The sequence below is a fragment of the Xiphophorus hellerii genome, chromosome 20 (assembly GCF_003331165.1).
Source record: "Xiphophorus hellerii strain 12219 chromosome 20, Xiphophorus_hellerii-4.1, whole genome shotgun sequence".
In the NCBI taxonomy this organism is placed as follows: domain Eukaryota; kingdom Metazoa; phylum Chordata; class Actinopteri; order Cyprinodontiformes; family Poeciliidae; genus Xiphophorus; species Xiphophorus hellerii.
The window spans coordinates 19,037,253-19,060,128 of NC_045691.1; the positions used below are offsets into that span (position 1 = coordinate 19,037,253).

At 40.5% G+C, this 22,876-nt stretch overlaps 3 protein-coding genes across 3 annotated transcripts; 1 reads left to right on the plus strand and 2 right to left on the minus strand.

Annotated features, from left to right (window-relative positions):
- Positions 1 to 1,722: 1,722 nt before the first annotated feature.
- Positions 1,723 to 14,408, minus strand: eefsec (eukaryotic elongation factor, selenocysteine-tRNA-specific). Its single transcript, XM_032550335.1, has 7 exons — positions 13,677 to 14,408; positions 12,617 to 12,824; positions 12,396 to 12,492; positions 10,818 to 10,982; positions 9,316 to 9,939; positions 4,912 to 5,068; positions 1,723 to 2,482 (listed from the first exon to the last, which is right to left on the minus strand). The coding sequence occupies exons 1-7, from the start codon at positions 13,978 to 13,980 to the stop codon at positions 2,304 to 2,306; spliced, it is 1,734 nt and encodes a 577-aa protein (XP_032406226.1). The 5' UTR covers positions 13,981 to 14,408; the 3' UTR covers positions 1,723 to 2,303.
- Positions 14,409 to 14,692: 284 nt separating this feature from the next.
- On the plus strand, positions 14,693 to 21,074 carry ruvbl1 (RuvB-like AAA ATPase 1). Its single transcript, XM_032550355.1, has 11 exons — positions 14,693 to 14,833; positions 15,788 to 15,874; positions 15,997 to 16,129; positions 16,893 to 17,044; positions 17,302 to 17,391; positions 18,832 to 18,981; positions 19,056 to 19,119; positions 19,192 to 19,390; positions 19,482 to 19,584; positions 19,667 to 19,758; positions 20,721 to 21,074. Exons 1-11 carry the CDS (start codon positions 14,693 to 14,695, stop codon positions 20,878 to 20,880), a joined length of 1,371 nt encoding a protein of 456 aa, XP_032406246.1. The 3' UTR covers positions 20,881 to 21,074.
- A 312-nt stretch (positions 21,075 to 21,386) lies between these two features.
- On the minus strand, positions 21,387 to 22,807 carry mustn1a (musculoskeletal, embryonic nuclear protein 1a). Its single transcript, XM_032550367.1, has 3 exons — positions 22,345 to 22,807; positions 22,136 to 22,262; positions 21,387 to 21,817 (listed from the first exon to the last, which is right to left on the minus strand). The coding sequence occupies exons 1-3, from the start codon at positions 22,351 to 22,353 to the stop codon at positions 21,720 to 21,722; spliced, it is 234 nt and encodes a 77-aa protein (XP_032406258.1). The 5' UTR covers positions 22,354 to 22,807; the 3' UTR covers positions 21,387 to 21,719.
- Positions 22,808 to 22,876: the final 69 nt, after the last annotated feature.

Genomic DNA, 22,876 nt, shown 5'->3' on the forward strand with positions numbered 1-22,876 from the left:
GAACGGCAGAGGGAGAAAGGATGTTTGCTATTAAACCAGAATGGATTGAGAACGAAAGAAGAGCTGCAACAAGAAAGAGAATGTGAAAAGACAAGGAGTAAAGAGCTACTTATTCTTCTTTCCTCCTGCGTCTGGTTTGCTAGAAGAGGAATGAGTGGAGATAAGCCTAAAAGGACTGTCACTCAGAGGAACAATTCTTCCAATGTCCTCCTCTTCCTCCTGGGACTCCTCCCTCCTCCTTTTCTCAGATTCCTGCTGCGATAGAGCTGCTGCTCACAGGGACGGTTTGCTGACATCATAGCAGAGCCGTCCAACCCGCAAATTCACAAGTGTGAACAAAAATACTCAGAAAATGAGTAAAATCTACCCACACACTGAAGCATTTAATACGGAGGGAAGCTGTTTGTTTGGATAGTTCTGCAAATACATCTCAGCAAACACGGAGAATTTTCAATATGAAGTCAAGTAACATCAACTGACTGATGTGCTGCCAGAAGGTTGCTATTATAAAGGCAATAGGTGTTGAGAAAATGTTTAAACAAAGTTAGAAATGCTTCACTGGAGCTTCAGCAAGATTCATTTCACTTCAGGATCCACATGGAAACCCAGACATTGTCCCTCTGCGTCTCATTCTGTAGAAACTCAGAGGAGTCCTATAGGCTAATATCAGAGTTAAGTACCAACCAGTTACAGTTACAGTTACAATTACTTCCTTACTACAATAACTATTTGGAAAAAGAAATACTCTCAGCCATATTTTTACTATGCTGTGCTTTGTACTTGAGTAATTTTACTGTGCAGTACTGCTACTCTTATTTGAATAAAACTTATGGATACTTTACTCACTGTGAGTAACTTCACTGAATAAAAAAAAAACAGTTTTTGTTAAAGTTTAATGTTTTGTATTGAAATAAATTGATTTGGAAAAATGTTTCTTTTGCCTGCTTCTGTTATGTTATTTATATGAATTATTTTCACTTTGGTCATATTTTGGTATGTCGGACTATGTTATATATATATATATATATATATATATATATACTGTATATATACAGTACAGACCAAAAGTTTGGACACACCTTCTAATTCAATGGGTTTTCTTTATTTTCATGACTATTTATAAGGCAAGAAATCCCACTTATTAACCTAACAGGGCACACCTATGAAGTGAAAACCATTTCAGGTGACTACCTCTTGAAGCTCATCAAGAAAATGCAGAGTGTGTGCAAAGCAGTAATCACAGCAAAAGGTTGCTACTTTGAAGAAACTAGAATATAAGGGGTATTTTCAGTTGTTTTACACTTTTTTGTTTAGTGCATATTTCCACATGTGTTATTCATAGTTTTGATGCCTTCAGTGTGAATCTACAATGTCAATAGTCATGAAAATAAAGGAAACTCATTGAATTAAAAGGTGTGTCCAAACTTTTGGTCTGTACTGTATATATGTACTTGAGTAGCTTTTTTACAAAATACTTTTTTACTCCTGAGTAATTTCTTGAACAGGTACTTTTTAACTTTTACATGAATAAAAATATGTTGGAGTAGAGCTACTTTTACTTGAGTTCAAGTTACTCTACCAACCTCTGGAGACAAATACAAAGTTTATCTGGATCTAATGTCAGATAGGAAAGTTTAAAAAAATGTTTTTACAAGGTGTATGTAAATTATTTGGATTCCAGGAATCATTGAAAAGTCAGAGGTCACACTGTTATCGTTTTTGAAATGATACTTTTATTTTAAATTTTTTTTACTTCCCTAACAAAAAAAAAACCCTGACCAGTCATCTGACATTCAAATGCATAACGAGGAAATAAAAACAAGAAAGAAATTGAGACAAAGACAAGTCAGAGATAAAGCAGGAGCCAGTGAATAACGAAGCTGGAACATTGCATTATCGCTGCTGATGAGACGCACGGTCGCACAGGAAGTAAACAAAAGATCAACCTGAGCTCTGCATTTCTGCTAGTGATTATTTTAGTCGATCAAGACAGAGGAATTACAAAATTATTATTTTTCATATATCTATAAATAAAATTTAGTAAACATCAGCAGATTTGGATCATTAAATGAAAGTCGTCTATTAGGAAAAAAAAAAAGAGCAGCTTTCCCCTTGTGGTGGAGCAAACAGGATTAGGTCGAGCTCCTTAGAGAGAGATAAAACAATCACTGTTTCACATGCGTTCAACATTCCTCAATCATCGCATTTCTGCAGACTATCTATATCTTCCGAAAAAAAAGGCTCCAAAATCTCTGAAGCTGCTTTCATGGCCTGTTTCTAAGAATCAGAGGAGCATGTGGGGATCAGGACTGAACCATCTTCTTATGGGGATCAAACACGTATCTCTTGAAATGCAGGTGAATGCCAACAGGCTGGGACTCTGTTTTGGGCTCCTCTTCGCTTGCCGGCCCGCCTTTGCTGCCGCTTTTCCCCTTCTTCTTGGAGGAGGACAACAGCTGCTTGGTCTCCGGGCGAAGACCCTCTGAGAAATACACCAGCAGACAGGTCAAGAGGAGACGAGGATATTATAAATCTAAACAGATAAACAACCTTTTTGTGTCACGTTTTACTTTCTCCTGTGCAAAACCTTCCTCAACTTAACCTGATGCATCATGTGGATCTTTTCCTTGTTGCAGTACACAGCAGGTATTTCGTATGATCTAAAAAACAGCCTCCCTTACTGTCAAACTCATGCAAAAGCAACCTCTTCCTCCTCCCTATATCTGCCCTCATGTTTGTTTTCCTGAATGTTTTAGGCCTGGAACCGACTGCGGCGTGTGCTTCCCCTTCTCCACACAGCAGGTAAGATGTTCTGGGTTCACTGCTTTTCATGCAGGCTGTCTGACCCCGTGTACATCGGCGCCAGCATTCTTCTTGTTATCATCATGCCAAGGTGAGGGCTGTTATGGTTGCAGCGCAGCCAGAATGCTCCGGCTGTTATCTAGGATCAGCCGAATACGTCGGCTTTGTGCTGGAAAACACGCACAAAGCGACAAATCATTTAAGGTAAACGGGCCGAGTTTATGGAAGCTTTTCAGGTCAGCTGCACGTATTTACGTTTACACACACAGTAAATGTGGTGAATCGGTAATTGATTTTTTCTTTCTTTATCATCTATATCCTCACACACCAGTCACCAGATTAAGAGCAGCGTGATTTATCTTGTGTATCAGACTGAAAATCCTCCCAAATCCAAAAGCTGAGATATTCAAAATCTGGTTTATATTTGCATAAAAAGTCATAAAAATCAAAGCGCCACCTTAAGAAGTCACTCAAGTGAAATTCAGGTAAAATATGGTCCCCAATGAAAGGAACTTTTGACCCCTTTGATTGGGGTCAAAGGTCAAAGAAGAGGTAGAAATCTATAAAAAAATGTTTAGTCCAATAATGTGACTGTAATCTCACACGACACTACTCATTATTGGGTTTTTTTTTACAAGGGGTGAGTATAAGTATTCATGTCACAATAATTAATCAATTAATTAATTAAAAGGGAGCTTGATGATTTCTTTTCTAATAATGAACATTTTTAAAGTGCAATTTTATTTACAGAGACATCTTTATCAGTTTTATTTATGGTTTAGGTTGCGTGTATTTTTATTTCCACTTTATGCATTGTTTTCTTGGTTGTTGTGTTTTATATTTGACATTTAAAATATCTTCCAGTTCAGGTATTAAGTATTCTTTACGAAATTAAAGTTTACTCGTCTTTGAGATGGCAAACTTATTAGCGTTATTAACCATTATCAATATACCACTTGAAAATAGTCTCAAGACAACAATATTATCGTTTATTGTAATAATTACTGGGGTAATTTATCATTCAGATAAATTTGTTACTTAGCTGGTTTATTATAAAGTACAAAAAAAGAATTTGGATTCTTTTCCGTAGAAGACACACACCTGGTCCAGTACTGCTGTATTTAGCTGTGACTCCTTACTGGATGGGATAGAGAAGTTTCTACCATTAACTTTGAGTACTGCTTGTTTTCTCACCACAGAAAATATAGTAATGAGCTGCATTTCTTTCCTGGTCCAAGAAGCCACTGCTTTTATTTGGTTATTCTTTTTTTTTTTTCCATAGAAGATTCACCCAGAAATTTTCCCAGTTTTGGAATTGATTTGGTAACGTTCACACTACCAACCTGCAAGGGCACGCAGAGAAAAATGAGTCGGAACAGCTGAATTCAACATAAACACATGGAAAACAGTGGAAACGTGACCCAGTCCACTTCTAGAGTAAGAAAATGAAACCATTACTTTGCAGGTTTGGAAGTAAGGTTGGTGTGAGGAGCTGAAGTCAGCAACAGGAAGCATTTCTGAGTCAGATTAAAGTAGACACGTTTAAAATCAGTTCCTTACTCATCTGAAAAACTACACATTATAAATTCAACAGAAGGCGAAGGCGACTGGCAGGAAGCACAGCCCTGCACAGATACATCTTAACCCAAACTGACAGCCTCATGGAGACGCCGCTCAATGTCCACATTATGCTCCCGCCTGAGCATACTGTGCGCGTCGGTAAATCTGAGACGTTTGAGGATGCAGGAACAAGGCAGCGAGGAGGATGTCGGCCTGGTTCTGTTTCTAAAATGTTTTTGTTTTCTCTTCCCTCCCGGTGCGGAGTCGTTCGTGGGTTTTGAGCAACAGAAGGTAAAATAAACACTGATCAGACTTCCCCCGGAACACAGGCGATCCCCAGAGGAATGCTGGGAATGTGGCTCGGGATGTCGGGCTTGCCGCTCTTACCACATCCTGTAGACCGTCTGCTGAGCCCCAAAACACTGAAAGTGGACTGGATGTGGGCGTCGGCAACAAGGGAGGCTCAGGTGACAACAAACTAAGCGTCACTCTTTAAAACACCAATCAATGACACCAAATTTACAAGCAGATGTCGTACAGGATCCTCACCTTGAATACGGATCTTGAACTTCCCGCTCTGTCCAAACCCGCCCTCGATAACGCCACTCTCCCCTGTCGACAGAGTAACCTTTAACCCCACAAAGAGCTGGAGGTTGGTCTCCTTTTTGAACAGACTGCGGCCGATCACAGAGTAATCATCAGTCACCTGAGACAGGAAAACAAATGAACTCATATCAGAAAAAACATCAACGAAAGTAAGGAGATTTTGTGGCTCTGGAGCTGCAAGTGGCTCTTTGGACCTTCCACAGTAGCTCTTAATAAATTAGCTAATAAAGTGTGGGACCAAAAATCTTTTATAAACAAATAACAAATGTAGATTACAGCTGTTTTTCATTACATTTGAAACTGAGTGCTTTGTTTTGTTTATATAATTCTCCAAAAATATAAACATCCCATAGAAGAAGATTTATAAATTCTCTTTTTGTGAATACTTCATGTTTTTCTTTGTTTTAAAACCTAAAAACAGAAAAATTGGTGGTTCTTTAAAACTGACCACAGATTTCCTGTAGAAGATATTTTCTACATTTACAAATTATTTTTTACAAAAGGCTATGCAACATCTTTGGTTCTAAAGTTTAGTTGGACTGAGGGCAAAAATGGCTTTTTGGTTCATAAAGGCGACGGTTCTTAGACCAACACAAAGCAATGCATCAATGTGAAGTGAAATTGAGTTCATCAATTTTCTTTTACACATTTCCAATTGTATTTCCATCTGTACTTTGACTATGCCATTCTACTGCATGCATATGCTTGGACCTAATCTATTCCACAGTAGCAGTGGCTGGGTGCCTCTTTCTTCACACTTGATTCCTGTTTCAAAAACATCAAAAACAAAACAAAAAAAACAACATTCCCATAACTTAATGTCGGGATGATGTGTTCAAGGCAGTGTTCACTTTTTGTCACAAATATTGTTTTGTTTTTAGACCACAAGCTTTAACTTTGGTTTCCTCTGACCATGTCTGCTGTGTCTCCCAAATGGCTTGTAGAAAACTTCAAACAGAACCTCTCATGGTCTTCTTCTAGCCACGTCCATAAACGCCACATTTGTTGAGTGCACACCCAGTAATAAGTGGCTCATCCGTTCGTACCTGAGCAGTGGATATTTACAGCTTCTTCAGAGTTAACATGAACCTCTTGGCTTTTTCTCTTTAACTGGACAATCATGACTTTGTTGGTTTCCAGCAAATGATGAATTGAGCAGAGCGCTATGAGATGTTCAAAGTGGGATATTGTTTTATGGCTTAACCCTACTTTAAACTTCTCCAGAACTTTATCCCTGACCCGTCTGCAGTGCTCCTTAGTCCTCACGAGGCCTTTTGTTAATTAAAGTTCACTAACAAACCTCTGAGGCCTTCGGATGACAGCTGGATTCATGCCTAGATTAAATTACACACAGACGTCTGAAGGCAAATTGGACGCACTGGATTTTATTTGGGGTATCCAAATATAGGGGGTTTAATACAAAAATATGCTTCTTATTTCAGATTTTTTATTTGCTAAAACCTTCATTTTCTAATTTTGCACTACTCTGTGTTGATCAGCTAAAATCTCAATAAAATGATGTTTTTGGTGACAAAATGTGGCAAAAGTCCAGAATTGCAGCTGCTTTTAGAAAGGACTGTTCAACATGTAACAAATGTTGAGTGAATTTTGCTTCAAATAAGTAAAAACATGTTCCTATAACATATATGCTTGAGGAAGAAGAGCCATCAGGCCACATTCTTCGAGGTTTGCCTGCTGGGCTATCTCTGACTTTCTCCAACACAGTTAAGCACATTTTATGGCATATTTGTATTTCTTCTTATCGCCCATCCCTAAGTGGATCTAACCCCGCCACTAATCTGATAAGTGCGGGACACCGCTCTGTCTCTGCACCACCAACGCTTCCTCGCTCTTCTGCCTGACCCTGATTCATTCCTGAACATTTGACCCTCAAGCATGACGGATCTGCTGATACAAAGAAAAACAGCGTACAGTTGTCGCACATGTCTGACGGACCATCTGATTCGTGACATCTCAACAATGACAGTAATGTGCTCTTTTTAAGAAAGGGAATTCTTTGGTCCTGACGCACAGCTGGGTCATTCTGCAAGACGGCGAGAGCGACGAACGCAACATCACGTGACCGCCGTCTGACCCCTCGCGCTGTTCTGCTCCTGAGTGTACGAGCGGAGCCGTCAACAGCCCGAGGTGCTCAAGCAGGAAACAGGTTCACACACTTGAACCTTGAACTCCTGGTGACCCTGCTCGAGGGCCTACAAGGAGAAGCTGAACTGTAACACACAGCGTGACGAAAGTCATCACCAGCGGCATGAGCTGTAGGAACACCGTTCAGGTTTAGGGACATAATCTAACAGCAAACACGCAGGAATGATAACAACGGCATGCAGACAGGGAGAGAAAGATGCTCAGACAAATGCGGAACGTGTGGATGTTCCTGCGCCACTCAGGTGTGACCAAACAGCGCCAGCCTCCGATAGCTAGACAGCACCAGGGCGACTGGCGTCAGCCGGCCACCCACGCATGCTTCTGTCGCAGCACATGCTAAGGCATGCGTACCACCCATGCCTCAAACGCGGCTCATCGCGACCACATATGTATGATTGTTTGTGTGTACGTGTCTGTTTGTGAATATGCAATAGGGGCCTGTGTCTGGGAGGCACGCTGCAGCGGCACCAAGAAACATCTGAAGAACTAGAGCAAGAAGGAGTTCAAGGTGAGGACAAGGGATGGCGGCAACTAGCGCTGAAACAATTAATTGTGATTAATCAATTATTAAAATAGTCATCAGCTAATTTAGTAATTGATTAAATGTTAACTTGAGTATAGAAACTCAAATAAAAAGGCCATTTGTTGAAAGAACAACATAATCACAGCAGTAATTAGGCCAAAACTAGACAAAAATGTCAAAAACATTTTGCACTTAAGATAAAAAAACAAAACACTTTTTGTCTGTAAATATGTTTTACCAAGAACTCCTCAAGTGGTACAGTTTATCTTCAACAGGATCAAATTCTGTAAAAAAATAAGTAAATAAAATCTCCTATTTAGCATCTTTTGCTACACAATTATTACTGAGTTAGTTTTAAAAAATCAACAGATTAACTCAACACATCGTTTGCTACAAATGATCAAGTGTACACTGAAGGAACGCTGAATTATCTCTTGTTAGGCAACAAAATGTTTTTTTTTTCCTTTTTATAAAATGAATTATTTGTTCATTTGCATCATTCAATGTATTTTATTAAAAAAAAGCTTAAGTGGTTAAATGAAAATACTTCAAAATATGGCAATTTCTTTTAACTGATTAATCATCAGAATATTGGTAGAATAGTCAATTGCTAAAATAATTGTTAGTTGTAGCCCTACAAGGGATCGTTGACTTCCAGGAGGTCCTGACCTGAGCACACAGTCTTCAGCATCAGAGAGTGGATAGCATGAAGTTCCTTTGAGCAAAGATCTCTGAAGAACTCACCTGGGAGTCTAAAACAGGCCCAGCGCAGGATAGTGAGGGGACCTGGAGTGCAATTACAATACTTTGGAAAATAATTTAAAAAATCAACACTCCGTGAACCTTTCCACATTTTGTTTTGTCACAACAACAAAGTGAGTAAACATTGTGAAATCTTTCTCATAATTTTATATTGCAAATAAAAATCTGGAAAGTGTGGTGTGCATTTATATTCATCGTCATTGAGGTGATACTTTGAAGAAACAGCTTTCATTACGATTACAGTAGCAAGTATTTTGCCGTTGCACATCTGGATACTGACATGTTTGTCCATTCTTTATTGAAAATTAGCTGAAGCTCATCCACACTGGATGGAGAGTCTCTGAACTATATTCCAGTCTTGTTAAAGATTCTCAGTTAGTTTCAGGTGTAGGTCTTCCTAACACATCAAAATGCTTTAATTCAAGCCCGTCTATTTTAGCTCTGTATGTATATTCAGGGACGCCGTCCTGCTGAACTTCTACCTTCTCCATCATCACAAATATTTTCTATATTGTGTTTTTGCAAGTGCAGTTAACCAGCCAGATATATTTTCATTCAGAGCTCTCATGCAAGCTCTGAAATATAATCACCGACCAAACACTCAAAGCAAGGAGTCAGATGTTGCACACATGACAAACCTCTTAAACCAACGCATCAATAAAACACGCAGGTTTTTGGTTGCAATGTGACAATATGTTAAAGTGTTCTTGGGTTATTAATGCTTTTAGAGGGGACTGTTTTGAATTTGATCTTTTTTGTGTTTCATCTACAAAATTAATTTTGAAACAATTCCCTTGATGAACCAGTAGAAACACTGTCTCAACTTGCTAACTGGAACAATAAATATAGTTTGATATGATTTAAAATAAATAGCTAACTGCTGGAGAACCACTCACCCTCTCCACCTGTCCCTCCTTATGCTTGGTCTTGAAGATGCGTAGTTGAGGCAGAGAAGTCTCGGCGTAACTTTTGTCTTCAAACCCGTGCAGCAAGCGGCCTTGGAAGGCCAGCCGACACGCGTTGGCGTGGATATCCGTGTCCAGCTTGGAGCCGATCACCAGACAGAGCGCAGGACATGTGACGGGACGCTCAAACTCCAATAAAGCCCACTGTTCTGGGTCGGGCCCCGAAGCCGCTTCTTTTTGTCTGCTAACGTATTCGTCCTGGTAGGAATACTCCCTCTCAAAGGTGAAGGGTGTTTCCAGTGAGGACGGCTCTGACGGAGTCGGTTTGGTGTCAGCAGGGGGTAAGCCAAAGAAGGTCACCTTCGCCATGACCGTCTCGTGACCCACCGTGATGTGGAACTTGGCCCGGGTGGCGAGGGAACCCTTAAAGTATCCGATCTTCCTGGTGGAGATGATGGCTGCGTAGAGGGTGCGCAGGGAACCCGGAGTGCACACCAAGCCACGCTCCAGCAGTTTAGGGTCGAATTGTGTCACGCACACACCCACACGGTCCCCCTGCATGGCCCCCGACACCGGCTTCCGAAACATCTGCACCGACTTTATTTTCTTGGTCACCTGATGTCAGAGAGCACACAGACACAATAAATGACACACCTAAAAACACATTTCCACAGAAAAATACACAATACCTAACATGAACCTGATCGCAGATTAAACAGCAGCAGATGAGGAAACGCTTTAAGCTTCAGAAACAAATTTGTAAAAACATTTCACTCTCCAATATCTCAATAAGATGCTTGGAAACTGGTAAATTAACAAGCAAAAACTCAAGGGATGTTTTTTTCCCCTTAGAAGTGACACTGTTGTCAAAATATTCAGCTTCAAAAAATAAATATGTTCAATAAATCTAATGATTAAAAAGTCTGATGATGAACAAAATCAAGATTAAAATGTAAATCTCCTTTTTGTTCAGTTGTGGTATTTAAGAATCCAAGAATGCGCCAATCAAATGACCTCCTTTGATGTAACGATTATTAAGCTTAATTTGAAAACTGGGTTTGACAAGTAAAAACTAGGTTTTGTTGTGTTTCCTCAAAGGTGCACAAATAAGAATTTAGAAGAGCTCTGTTTGGATGTTAACTCAATAAAATATAAGACCTTGGCAGATATTATTGTTTAAGTAAAGAAACAAAAACGTTCATCAGCCAGATTGACGGGAGCAGATGAAATGTCAATTAAGCCATCTGCTGCCACCAAGAGGTGAACATAATAACTGCAGGCAGCAGTTTTGCATGTGGTCTTGATTAAACACAGGATCTGCAGTCAGAAAAGCACCGATTCCCCTCATATTTCCCTCACATCAAACAGCCACATCCTCTGAACAGACAACTATGCTCCACTTCTGAGTCTCTACCATTTCCACACATTCATTTCCACTGGTAGGAAATGTCACCTGTGCGTAAATCTCAGAGGCCTCGGTGTTAAAAGCAAACCTTTAGCACTGGGATTTCCACTGTGTCGTTAACGGCCAGTGATCCCTGCAGGATGGTCCCAGTCATGACCGTTCCCTGACCGCGGATGGAGAAGCAGTGATCCACAGCCATAAGAAGGTCACCTTTAGCATCCCTCTTGGGGAGGTACGTCTGTCGCTTCAAAAGCTGGGAGAGAAAGGTTGAATGTTTCAGTAATGTTGGTGTTTCGATCATTTTTCTGTCCACCAACAAACAGGTCATAAGGTGGTAATTTGCACCAATGCACAGACATGTTAATGTCACATTTTGGAACTGCTTAAAAATGTGTTAGCTTCAGTGTGAATCAAAGAGGCCTTTGTAAATCAGGGTTTATTGTGACTTATAATTAGCGTATTTTTCAGTGGAATAAGACATGCAAATGTCACAATTAAGGTAAAATAAATCTCTGGAATTATTAGTTTTTGGTCTCTTTTTATTACATCATAATACATGGTGCTTTACAAGGGGTGTCCAGCCTTTTTAAGGACACTATCAAATAAATTAGTCCTAAATCTCCCAAATGTGATCAACCAGGCTGAAACCTGGTGACTGCTTGACTATTTATATCATTGTACAACATATTAAACATTTTCCTATTAGTCTCTAAAAGCTTTAGGAAAACAATCGGTAAGTTTTATATGAACAGCCAGCTGACTGACAGTTTGTAGCAACAGGTGGAGGCAGCTGGGACTTACTACTCTTTGCCATAACTTTATAACACCTAGATACTTCCTAACACTGGCTCATATAAACTCAGAGCAACTTTAAGGTGTCTAGTGCTGCTTAGTGAGGTATCGATAACAAGTGCGCTGCAGCTTTTAGAGTTGATTTGATTCAGGTGTGTCAACATCTTTTAGGCCAGGATACCAGCTCTCAAGGACCAAAGAACTTCTGACATCAGATCCTATTAATTTTGTCCTCAAGGACAAGAGATGCAGGGTGGAAATCAAAAAGCTTTCGTTACATAGTTTGTCCTTCAATGAGAAATTTATAGAGCTACATTTAAATAAATATAAATATCAGGATTTGAAAACATTGGAAGACTTTGATCTCTTTTAAACACTTTGATTCTGACAGGGAACGTTACTTCTTTAACTTTGTCAAACAAACAATCCATCACAGGGTTTCCCCCAGTACATTGTAAGCCTGGTGGGCCACCAGGCTTTACTTGACCCCCCACCAGGCTAAGCATTGTTATTTTAATACAACACTAACAGTGACAGCAAAAAGGGGCTTTGAGCTAGCAGACAATTATCTATTTAAAAAAAGATAATGGCATTTGATTCTACATACAAAACATACAGAGATGCTAGTTTTATTTAGTGAACTGCTATATTTTCTTTGCTGTTTGATGTTTTATTTCCAACATTTCCTGTTGGTGGACTTCCCTCGTACCCGTACAACCAGCCTTAGCTAGTTTCTGGGGGGAAACCTGCATCTGCTTTAATAAAACAAAACAAAACAAAAAAAAGCCCCAAAATAGTAGCTGCACCTTTGAATTAATGAGAACTCATACATAGCCTTTAGCAACAACAGCATCAATTAGCTTCCAAACTTTACCTCAATTAGCTCTGGCACTCCCTGTGGCTCCTCTGTTTCAGGGGCCTCTGGGCCTCCAGGCTTCGCTGCCACAGCAATCACCGGACATTCCTTGAATCTGTCCACCGGAAAACAGCAACCCTTAAATTATTTCATGATGTGGTGTTGAGGCACTCAGCCTATCCTAGTAAACTTCAATTTTACATTTACACAGATGTGTAATTTTATGAACCAATACTGACCTGGTGCTCTCCAGTGTTTTGTGTAGCCTTTTGGTCATTTTCTCAATGGCACTTTGTCTCTTGTTAGGCGGCAGCAGGTCGATCTTGTTCAGGACGACGACCATGCGGGGGCAGGTCAGTTCTCCTATCAACAGACACTCTGCAGTCTGAGTCTGCACACCTTTCACCACGTCCACCACCAGCATCATCAGGTCGATGATTTGCGCACCTGGAAAAAGAAGACATGGAGCTGAAGCAGAACAACTTTCTTCCTTCCCTTTCCCGCAAAAGAGAAACTGAGAACATTACAAGCATGAAGTTGAATATCCATCCATCCATCCATCCATTTTCTTCCACTTTATCCAGGGTCGGGTCGCGGGGGTTTTTGTAGCAGTAATTGAATACTGCTACAAAAATGGAGCAAGACATTCAAAAAAATACTAGGAAACAGGACGTGAAATGAAAGGAGGGATAAATGAAGGCAAAGAAAGAGCTATAAGATTGAAACTAAAACTAAAGTTGTCTTGTTCTGACTTTGATGGATTTCCTCGTTCTTCTTAGCTCTGACAACCCCAAAACGACACTCATATCTGCAGAGCGGGTCTCACAGTTGCAATTTACAGCAATCTGTCTTGAGATGAGGTAGAGCTGTTGATCATACACAAACATGGTGAGAAAATTCATACAGTCCCTAATGTGAACTTCCTGATGCATTTCAGCTGCCACTTCCACTGTCGCCTCTCATTCAACAATTCCAGTCAGCGTGAGTCTTTCAATTTGGTTTATTTGCAGTGAGACAGCGCCCCCTGCTGGATGAATTAAGCTAAATTCAGCTGTGGTCACTAATACTGCAGAAATAGAATACAGTTTTGGAAATGCTCTGATCTCAGTCGTCAAGCCATCACAGTTTGGCGCTTGTAAAACTCGCTCGAATCACACCAATTTTCTAATCCAGAGATTAAAACATAGAAATACAATACTTTTAATACGACAGCTTAAATTTATATGTGCTCAAACAAAAACACCAATAAGTTCCTATGGTCTAATATAAGTTTATTGCACCTCCAACGCTAGAGCTCACCTCCAATGATGGTCCGAATGAGAGAGGCGTGTCCCGGACAGTCCACCAGGGTGAACTGGAGGCTGTCATAGGGTTGCTGTCCCCCGCTGTCACGCAGGTGATCAGGACAATCCACGGTGAAGGAGGAGAAGCCCAGGTCCAGGGTGATGCCTCTCTCACGGGACTGCGGGTTCTTGTCGAAGGCGGCCGTGGAGGCTGTGCTGCTCAGCGCTCTGGCCAGCGAGGTCTTCCCACTGTCCACATGGCCGAGCACCCCGACATTAAAGTTCAGCGTTTTAGCCCGACTGTCTGGTGACTCTGTCATTTTCTCCACGGTCTGGAGATAGTATTATCTAACATGCGCGTTTTCCTTCACTCTGAATCGGACCCTGAACTCACCACGGCGCGTTACTTTCCGCACCAATCCTTCCGTCGGCAATGTTTGTTGTTAATATAATATGTTTAAAATAAAAAAATACTAATGCAGCTGGCTACAAACAACTTTTCTACTGAAAGAAACGTCTTCCCAGATATCAGCGAACTTCACCCTCGGAAAACAAGCTAAACCGGAACCTCTTTTGCAAGTAAACAAAATAAAATAAAAGTACAAAATCAATGATTCTCAAATAGCGACACTTGAATTTTATCCAAATATGAACGCCAATTGAAATATTTCTATGATTGTACCCACGCACAGTGAAACATGTAATTAATTTGTAGCAAGTGTCTCGTTGTTTCACTACGACAAACCAAATGAAACACACAGGAAAAGACTATTTCATCTCAGCCAATTACATTTTTTACATATTTTCACAGGATCCAATCATATTTCAGATTTTTCACAGTAGGCGGGAACTTACGGGGACGCACTTCCGCTCACTTTCCCTAGTAACCCACATGGAAACCGAGTTCCCTGTGTTTTGAGTTTCGGCGCCGACTGCGGCGGTTTCAAATAATCAATCGGGAAATCAGGTCTTTATTGGTGTGAAGGAAAACTAGCGACTTCTAGATTGCACATAAACCCAAATAACACAGCTATGAAGATAGAGGAGGTAAAAAGTACCACGAAAACCCAAAGGATCGCCTCACACAGTCACGTCAAAGGACTCGGGCTAGACGAGGCCGGAAATGCTAAACAGACAGCATGTGGACTGGTCGGGCAGGAGACTGCAAGAGAGGTAATATTTATGTTTCACTACATTGTTGTTATTCATCTGTGTATAAAAGCCATTCAATAATATTCGTTTAGCCAGTAATATTTAGCTAAACGCAGGTCGTTCAGTAGACAACATGCTAACGCTGTTAGCACCGCTAGGTCGCTTCTTATTTCAAAGTTCTAGAGTTGGGATCGATTTAATTGTTTCATGGAATACAGTTGAATAATTATGACAAATCATTGTTGTATAATATTTATATTAGGACGTAGTATTAATATTATACTTAATTACATTTTTATGTTAAATGGAGAGGTTAATAATAACCAGAAAATATATTACTATTATACAAAAACTAGTAATATTGTAAATTATACACTCTTTATGAAAAACTCCTTATGGTTACATAAAGAGTCCCAGTGTTGGCCTAATGTTTGCATTAAGCCAAACATTCACTCTGTTTTGGTTTCAAGACGTCTCAGCGTGGTTTTTAATGTTTGTGTTTCAGGTTTTGTATTTAGAAAATCTAAAAATGGTTAGGGACATGCATGAAATTGTTATTGTAATTTCTTCACATTGTGTTGGATTCAGAGCTGTTGTCTATGTCAAAGACCCTTCAGCACAATGTTTAGTCCATTTTGACCCAAGATCGTTTTTATGTCTTTTTCTCCTTGGAAAGAAAAATCAGAACTGACATATAACACCCAACAAATGGGAATGAGTATTGGCCCATTAAAGTCTGATTAGTTCTTGACTGAAGACAACAAATCATATATTTTTGCTTTTTTTTTTCTTGCCTTATTTTCATTTAATTACAGCAACACATTAGGAATTTGTGGCTTGTGTCTCCAGTGTTTGTGTTGCACCGTATATCAAGCCCCCTCTCCAATGTGGACGTATTTGTTTTTTATAAACATTTAGTTATTTTGTGTATGAATACACTTAATTTTTATACACATCATTTTTCAATTTCCTCAGGCCTGTGGAATCATTGTTGAGATGATCCGTTCGAAAAAGATGGCAGGAAGAGCAGTTTTGTTGGCAGGACCTCCAGGAACAGGAAAGGTTTGTGCACTGTTTTTCCAAAGTGCTGAGATACGAGTATGAGTACAAGCTCATTAACCGGGACTTTTTACTTGAATGATGATTATTATTCTGGCCTCTCTTTTCTGCATTTCAACCTTCAGACTGCCCTCGCTTTAGCTATGGCACAGGAGTTGGGAAACAAGGTTCCCTTCTGTCCCATGGTTGGCAGTGAAGTGTACTCATCTGAAATTAAAAAAACAGAAGTACTTATGGAGAACTTTAGGAGAGCAATTGGTAAGTATGATATATACCATACATTCCATGTCACCTTTATTTTTAAAAGCACTTTCCTAGACACACATACGCAGAAATATATATATATATTATTGTTTTTTTATAGGTATTTATTTATAAGTTCAATATGTGCTACTTTTACACCAGTAGTGTGAAACAGGGATGCTTTTATTCAGCAAACATAGAGCCAGAGTTTGTGTGTAAAGAGTCTTTCTTAAAACTTCACTTTCATTGAAACTGGATGTCCTGATTAAATCTGCTGCCTTTAGCTTCAAGCTAACACTTGATTACACTTGAATTTACAGAGAGGACTTTTTAAATAAAGAAAAATAGAAAGGGTTTGGCTGACTGATGATGTTACCTCTTCACTGAGAAGAGAATAGAGACAGAGTTGGCCACATCACATTGGCTTCACCTCTAGAAGGGATTTTGCAGGAACCTGGGGGCTGGGGTTCTTCTCGTTTGTCGTCACCCCATCGGTAGCAACTCTGCAACACAGTCCCTGCCTTAAGCACAGCTCTCTGACCCTCAACATGGAGGACCAGGCACCTGTGTGCCGCTTATGCTCAGATCCACAGCCTCTGTGAAAGAGGTGTGATCATGTTACACAGATGCTCTGGCATTTGCCCGGCACGCACACGTTCTTTCCTGTAATAAAAGGCATTATTCAGCAGTCTGAAAGATGTGGCGGCTTAGCTGAGACGGGAATATAAAGACCTTATTGAATCCTCATTATGAAGCGCGTGTGTGTGTGTACGTTCAGGTCTGCGCATCAAAGAAACAAAGGAGGTGTATGAAGGGGAGGTGACAGAGCTGACCCCGTGTGAGACGGAGAATCCTATGGGTGGGTACGGAAAAACCATCAGCCACGTCATCATCGGTCTGAAGACGGCCAAAGGCACCAAGCAGCTCAAGGTCAAATTTTTTTACTTTATCTGTTCTTCCTCGACTGTTGCCAGCAAACTGGAAGCAAAGTGTCTAATAAACACCATTATGAACAGATAAATGAAATTAGTAGTTTTTGGAATTGTTTAAAGTATTTGTCTTCTCTTGAGTTTATTTATATGGATCAGATTAATATTTTAGGAGCAATTTTGCTCATTTTAAAGTATAGTTTGTGCAATATGAATGGCCTAGAGTTGACCTAAAACGTGCTTTTACGCTTTCTCTAGTTGGATCCCAGCATTTATGAGAGTCTTCAGAAAGAGCGTGTGGAAGTGGGAGACGTCATCTACATCGAAGCTAACAGTGGTGCTGTCAAGGTAAACTTTCATTCATTTTGTGAAACAGGAATCATTTTGCTTCTTCAAAACTGAAATAGTATGAATTTGAGTCCTGACTGCATGGGCTGTGGTTAAAAAGTAGACTCTGTCTTCCTCTCTTGAATGATTTTTTATGAATGAACAATGTTTTCTTCTGTTCATACCTGTTAAAAAAAAAGCTAAGAGCTAATTTTGGTAAAAAAGAAAAGAAAAACACTCGATTTCAGTCAGTGCAGTCTTGGCTGATTTATTGTTTTACCAGTTTCCAATCGTGTCTTTGATAATTAAATTTTTTTTCATCCTCTAAGCCGGGAGCCATTTTCAGTCCGCAGGGGCCAGGGTCCCACAACTTTTAGGTGTTTCCCTTGTCCAACAAACCTGAATCAAATGGCTGAATCACCTCCTCAGTATGTAGGAGAACTCTCCAGTTCTCCAGAGTCCTGCTATTGACCTCAGGTGTGTTGAAGCAGCAACTCATCTAAACGTTGCAGATCACGGACCCTGGAGTTCTGAAAAAAGAAAGAAAAACAGCACTGAAAACTCCTGATCTAAGCAATGAACATGCAATATAGTTAGGGAGCACTTAAATACAGAAGTTATTTAAGTGTTATAAAAGTGGATTTAGTCTGACATGAAAAGAAAGGAAGTAAAAATTATTGAAATGGGATTTTTAATGAAAAATCAGAGATTTTATTTTTAAGCTCTAAAATGTTTCATACTGAAGTATTTCTTTAATGCAGATTCAGGTGTTTTTACTGTTTGCTAGTAGATGCTCACTCTGTGGTTATTAAGTGATTTCAGGAATTTTGGGGGTAAAAATAAATGGTAGAATCCAATATCAGGATCTGCCTCACATTGTGTGTAGTTACTCCAGACGCTTTCCTCATTTCCAGCCATATGAAGCACATTTGTCAACAAGAAAATAAAAAACGCTTCAAACTAAACATGGATTGTGTTTATGTCACGAAAAGAATAAATTCTTCCTGAGATCAAAGTTGAGTCTTTTTTTTTTTCCTGCCTCCTGTCCTCTTCGCTCCTTCATGGTGGCATTCTGCTTTCATCTCTCTCCGCCCTGCATGCAGCTCTCATTCCTGCAGCCCTTCATTCTCCGTCTATCTTTACATCTCTCAGCGCAGCGGGGATCGTGGCCTGCGCTGACAGGCTGTGATGACTGTTCTTTTAATCGCTGCAGGTGGGCGGGGGGCCGAGGGGATCGGGCCGGCTGTAGTCGAGCGGCAAAGGAAGAGGACTGGGTGGCACATTTGTTACTGTTGACAGCAGCCTCATGCTCTGTTTGATCCCTCAGCCAAAGGCCTTCTCTCTGCAATGAGCTGGCAGCCGCATCACACACCTGCCCTCGTTCCCCCTGCTCTGCTCCTGCATTTAGACGAGATTTCTATTTCTTTGTTAATAGAGTTGTGTGTCGTGATGTCTCTGCAGAGGCAAGGCCGCTGTGACACCTTTGCAACGGAGTTCGACCTTGAGGCCGAGGAGTACGTCCCACTTCCCAAAGGCGACGTCCACAAGAAGAAGGAAATAGTCCAAGATGTCACGCTGCACGACCTAGATGTTGCAAATGCCCGGCCACAGGTGCATAAACCTTCAACCATGATGCATATATTCGTTTTGAGAACGATAACTAAGCTCAAATTGTCTCCTCCCAGGGAGGTCAGGACATTCTCTCTATGATGGGACAGCTGATGAAGCCCAAAAAGACAGAAATCACAGGTACAACACGAAACCCTCCGACTCCCAGGATCTAATCGTCCCAAGCTGACTGCTGTTCTTTTCCCGCCTCAGATAAACTTCGATCTGAGATCAACAAGGTGGTGAACCGCTACATAGACCAAGGCGTGGCCGAGCTCGTCCCAGGCGTCCTGTTTGTGGACGAGGTGCACATGCTGGACATCGAGTGCTTCACTTACCTCCATCGAGCTCTGGAGAGCAGCATCGCCCCGATCGTTGTGTTCGCCTCCAACAGAGGAAAATGTCTGATCAGGTGAGAACCGGGTGTGTTTTTAACCTGAAAGAAAAAGGGTGAAACAAGGTTTCCGTTAAAACAATCAAAACAATGTGACGTTGTTTATCAGGGGGACAGAGGACATCAGCTCTCCACATGGCATCCCTCTGGATCTACTGGACAGGGTGATGATAATCCGCACCATGCTGTACACGCCGCAGGAGATGAAGCAGGTGAGTCTGCTGGGATCAACATCAATGCTAGCTGCTTAGCACTGATGTTGCTCTGTGTGGCTAACAAGGCTGCGGTTTGTAGATCATCAAGATCCGCTCTCAGACCGAGGGGATCAGCATCAGCGAGGAGGCCCTCGCACACCTGGCAGAGATCGGCACCAAAACAACCCTCAGGTAGTTGATACATTCTGGATGTTTTTACGTTTTCATCTGAAGGTTTGATTCACTTGATGATTTATTTTGTTTGTTTTATTTAAAGACCTAATTATCGGGTTCGTAGACAAGCTGGGAAAGTTTGCAGTTTAAGGATTTTCTATTAAAAAGAAATCATGATGTATAATACAGTATGAGAGATACTGATTCCAGACATCACTCTCCGTCCATCCATGTAGAACTGGGCAATACATTTTTCCACGTAATCGTTGCAATAAAAAATATTGGTTTTTGAAGCCGATTTCAAGATACATATTCATAATGGCATAATAATGCAAGTTCACCCTTTCAAAGACCAAGAAACTTACATTTTTGTGAACAACACTTAACACGGCAACTAAAAACGATAAATAAAATGGAAATAAAACCACAAACAATAGAAACCATTAATAAAAAGGAATATGATGTCTCTTCATTTCAAAAAATATTTATCATCACAATGGAAATTATTGACCTCATTTAAATTTATCATGTGATTAATTGCTTACTGCAATAAGCAATCCATCCTGGTGAACTTTTTTTAATTAATACTTAACTTTAGTTATAAATTAGAACTGTGGAAATTTGAGTCTGGAAGTTTTGACATAAAAAAAAAATGTGCGTGAATCCTGTGATTTGTGCAGAATAATAATTTATCTCCAAATCAAAAGGTTCAGTAGAAGTGGAGGAGTTGTGTGGAGGTAAAGTTAGTTAAGTTAGTTGGTCAGGAGCTTTTCACCTGAATCATGTTAGCTTCCCCACTATCAACGGCTCCTTTTGCACAAATGCATTTGTTTTATCTGGTACCAAAGATGAAAATGATCATTATTTAACAAAGTATTAGTTTAAATCTATTAAATGGCAAAAATAAATGAAAAACAAATCATTTTAACGATAACCGTAGATGTCTGCATCGCCGCTTATATTTCCCCGTTTCCTCTCAGGTATGCTGTGCAGCTGCTGACCCCAGCCAGCCTGCTGGGCCGCGTTCAGGGAAAAGAGACCGTGGAGAGGGAGCAGGTCGAGGAGATTAACGAATTGTTCTACGACGCCAAGTCGTCAGCCAAAATCCTCCAAGACCAGCAGCACAAGTTTATGAAATAAAAACCCACAGGAAGATGCTCCACTTCCTCCTCCCTCGTTCTGTCTTTCGTCTTTTGCATTTCCAGCTGTGCATCCAGAGCTCCTCCTCGTCACATTTCTGCCTCCCCGCCCTTCACTGTAGTAGTTCTGTTCTGATGGATTTATAGTCTGAATGTTTTTGTTGGAATTTTTGAAATAAAATAGAAAACTCACAATTACTGACTATTTCCATTTCTATCTGGTGTAATAGATGTTTACTACATAAACAGTCTCGTGTGTTTCATACAGTACTGCATAAGTTGCATTGATACTTATCACTTTTACATCAGTGTAAAATTGTTAGAAAATAAACGAAACATAATTACAATTTTTTAAAACATTAGTTTGAGTTAGCAGTTGACACGGAGAATTTGTCTTATCAAATATTAACATTTTGCTCCGTTCATAAAGTGTCTGACTCAGTAAAATGTGTTTGAACTAATATATAGCTGCACTAATATTTAGTACATCAGTCCCACTCGGTGTGGTACAGCGCTTCCTTTTATTGGCACCTCTGGTAAAGATGTGCAAAAAAATGACAATGAATCCGTTCTCTGATGCAGTAGCGTATTAAGACTAAGAAACAGAACTGACTATAAGAACCTACCATAAACAGAAAAAGTTAAATAAAGTTGCATCAAAGTTATATCAAACCATTTATTGCTTTTAGCCGACTAAAAGGTTTATTGAGCATCTCTCAGCTGGTGGTAGTTGCATGATATGAAGCGACAAAAAAAATGCCGTTGACAATAACTAACAGGTTAAATTACATCAGTAACTTGGAAGAGGCGCCGCTCATCCATGGAGGGGAAGTTTTTCTTCTACTTCCTGGCCTGTCGAGTGGAGCGAGTGTTGAAAGCCGTCTCCCCTCCAGATCTCGCTCCGCTGAACACAGAGGGAGCCGCTTTACCCATTTTCTCTGCAAAGAACCAGGATAAATCAGAAGATTCACTGAATAGCAGATAAGCTGTTGTAAAGCTGTTGACGTCTACTTTATTTACGCTCATATTTAACTCCACTGGGTAGGTCAGGAATGTCCCATCATTAAAGCGCCATGTTTCCTCTCTCTGTATATGGACTGGAAACTTCGGCATCAGATTTAACTCCCCTTACCGTCATTATGTGATCCCAGTTTGACCAAACAGAGAACAGATACACACAGTCTGCTGTCAAAAGCAAAAATTTGTGTCAAGGAACCCTACCATAAATTTCTCTAGGTACATATTAACATCCTCACCGCACTCCTCCATCACTTCAAAGGTCTTGCTCTTCACCGCCCCTCCACCACCAAGTTTGGTCTTTGCTTCGGTCAGGTCCTCTTCTCTCACTACGGGACGCTGCGTCTGTTCATCTTCCTGTGCAGGCTGGAGGGCAGAAACACTCACTTTAACTTATCTCCATATCTACAGCAGCTGACAACGGGGAAAACTAAAAATCGGGTCTTACTTGAGACATGGTGGCCGTGCAGCAGTGGATACCTGGCTGTAAATGTTCTTCTCTTGCCAGTCAGCTGGCTCCAGGCCTCCTCCAGCACACGCTTACATATATACAGACAATCTGGCAATGATTTCCCAGTGAACACTGAATCTGCTTTCAGTGCATAAGTGAGCAGGCTCCTCCTGTTGGCTGTCTCGTTATGGAATGATGAGATCACAGCTGAAACTTGTTCCAGTAAACTTCATCTAACAGATCCCAGAGATGCAGGGAGATGAGGTTTAGTCTCTTCTTTTGTACTTTACTGCAGCAAAACCGCTTTGTAATAATGTTAAGCAGCAGTTTAGAAGGATAACAGCATGTCTTAATACATCAACCCCCTCAGCAGACTCTTTACTAGTGTTTACTTGTACAGATATCAGAAGAAATCAGGCTGACAGCAGGATAAACTCACACTTCCCTTGTTGTAAAAATGCTTTTCCCACCCACTCCAGCTCATTTTCCACAATGACATCACTGTTTAGATTCTGACTAATCTAAACAC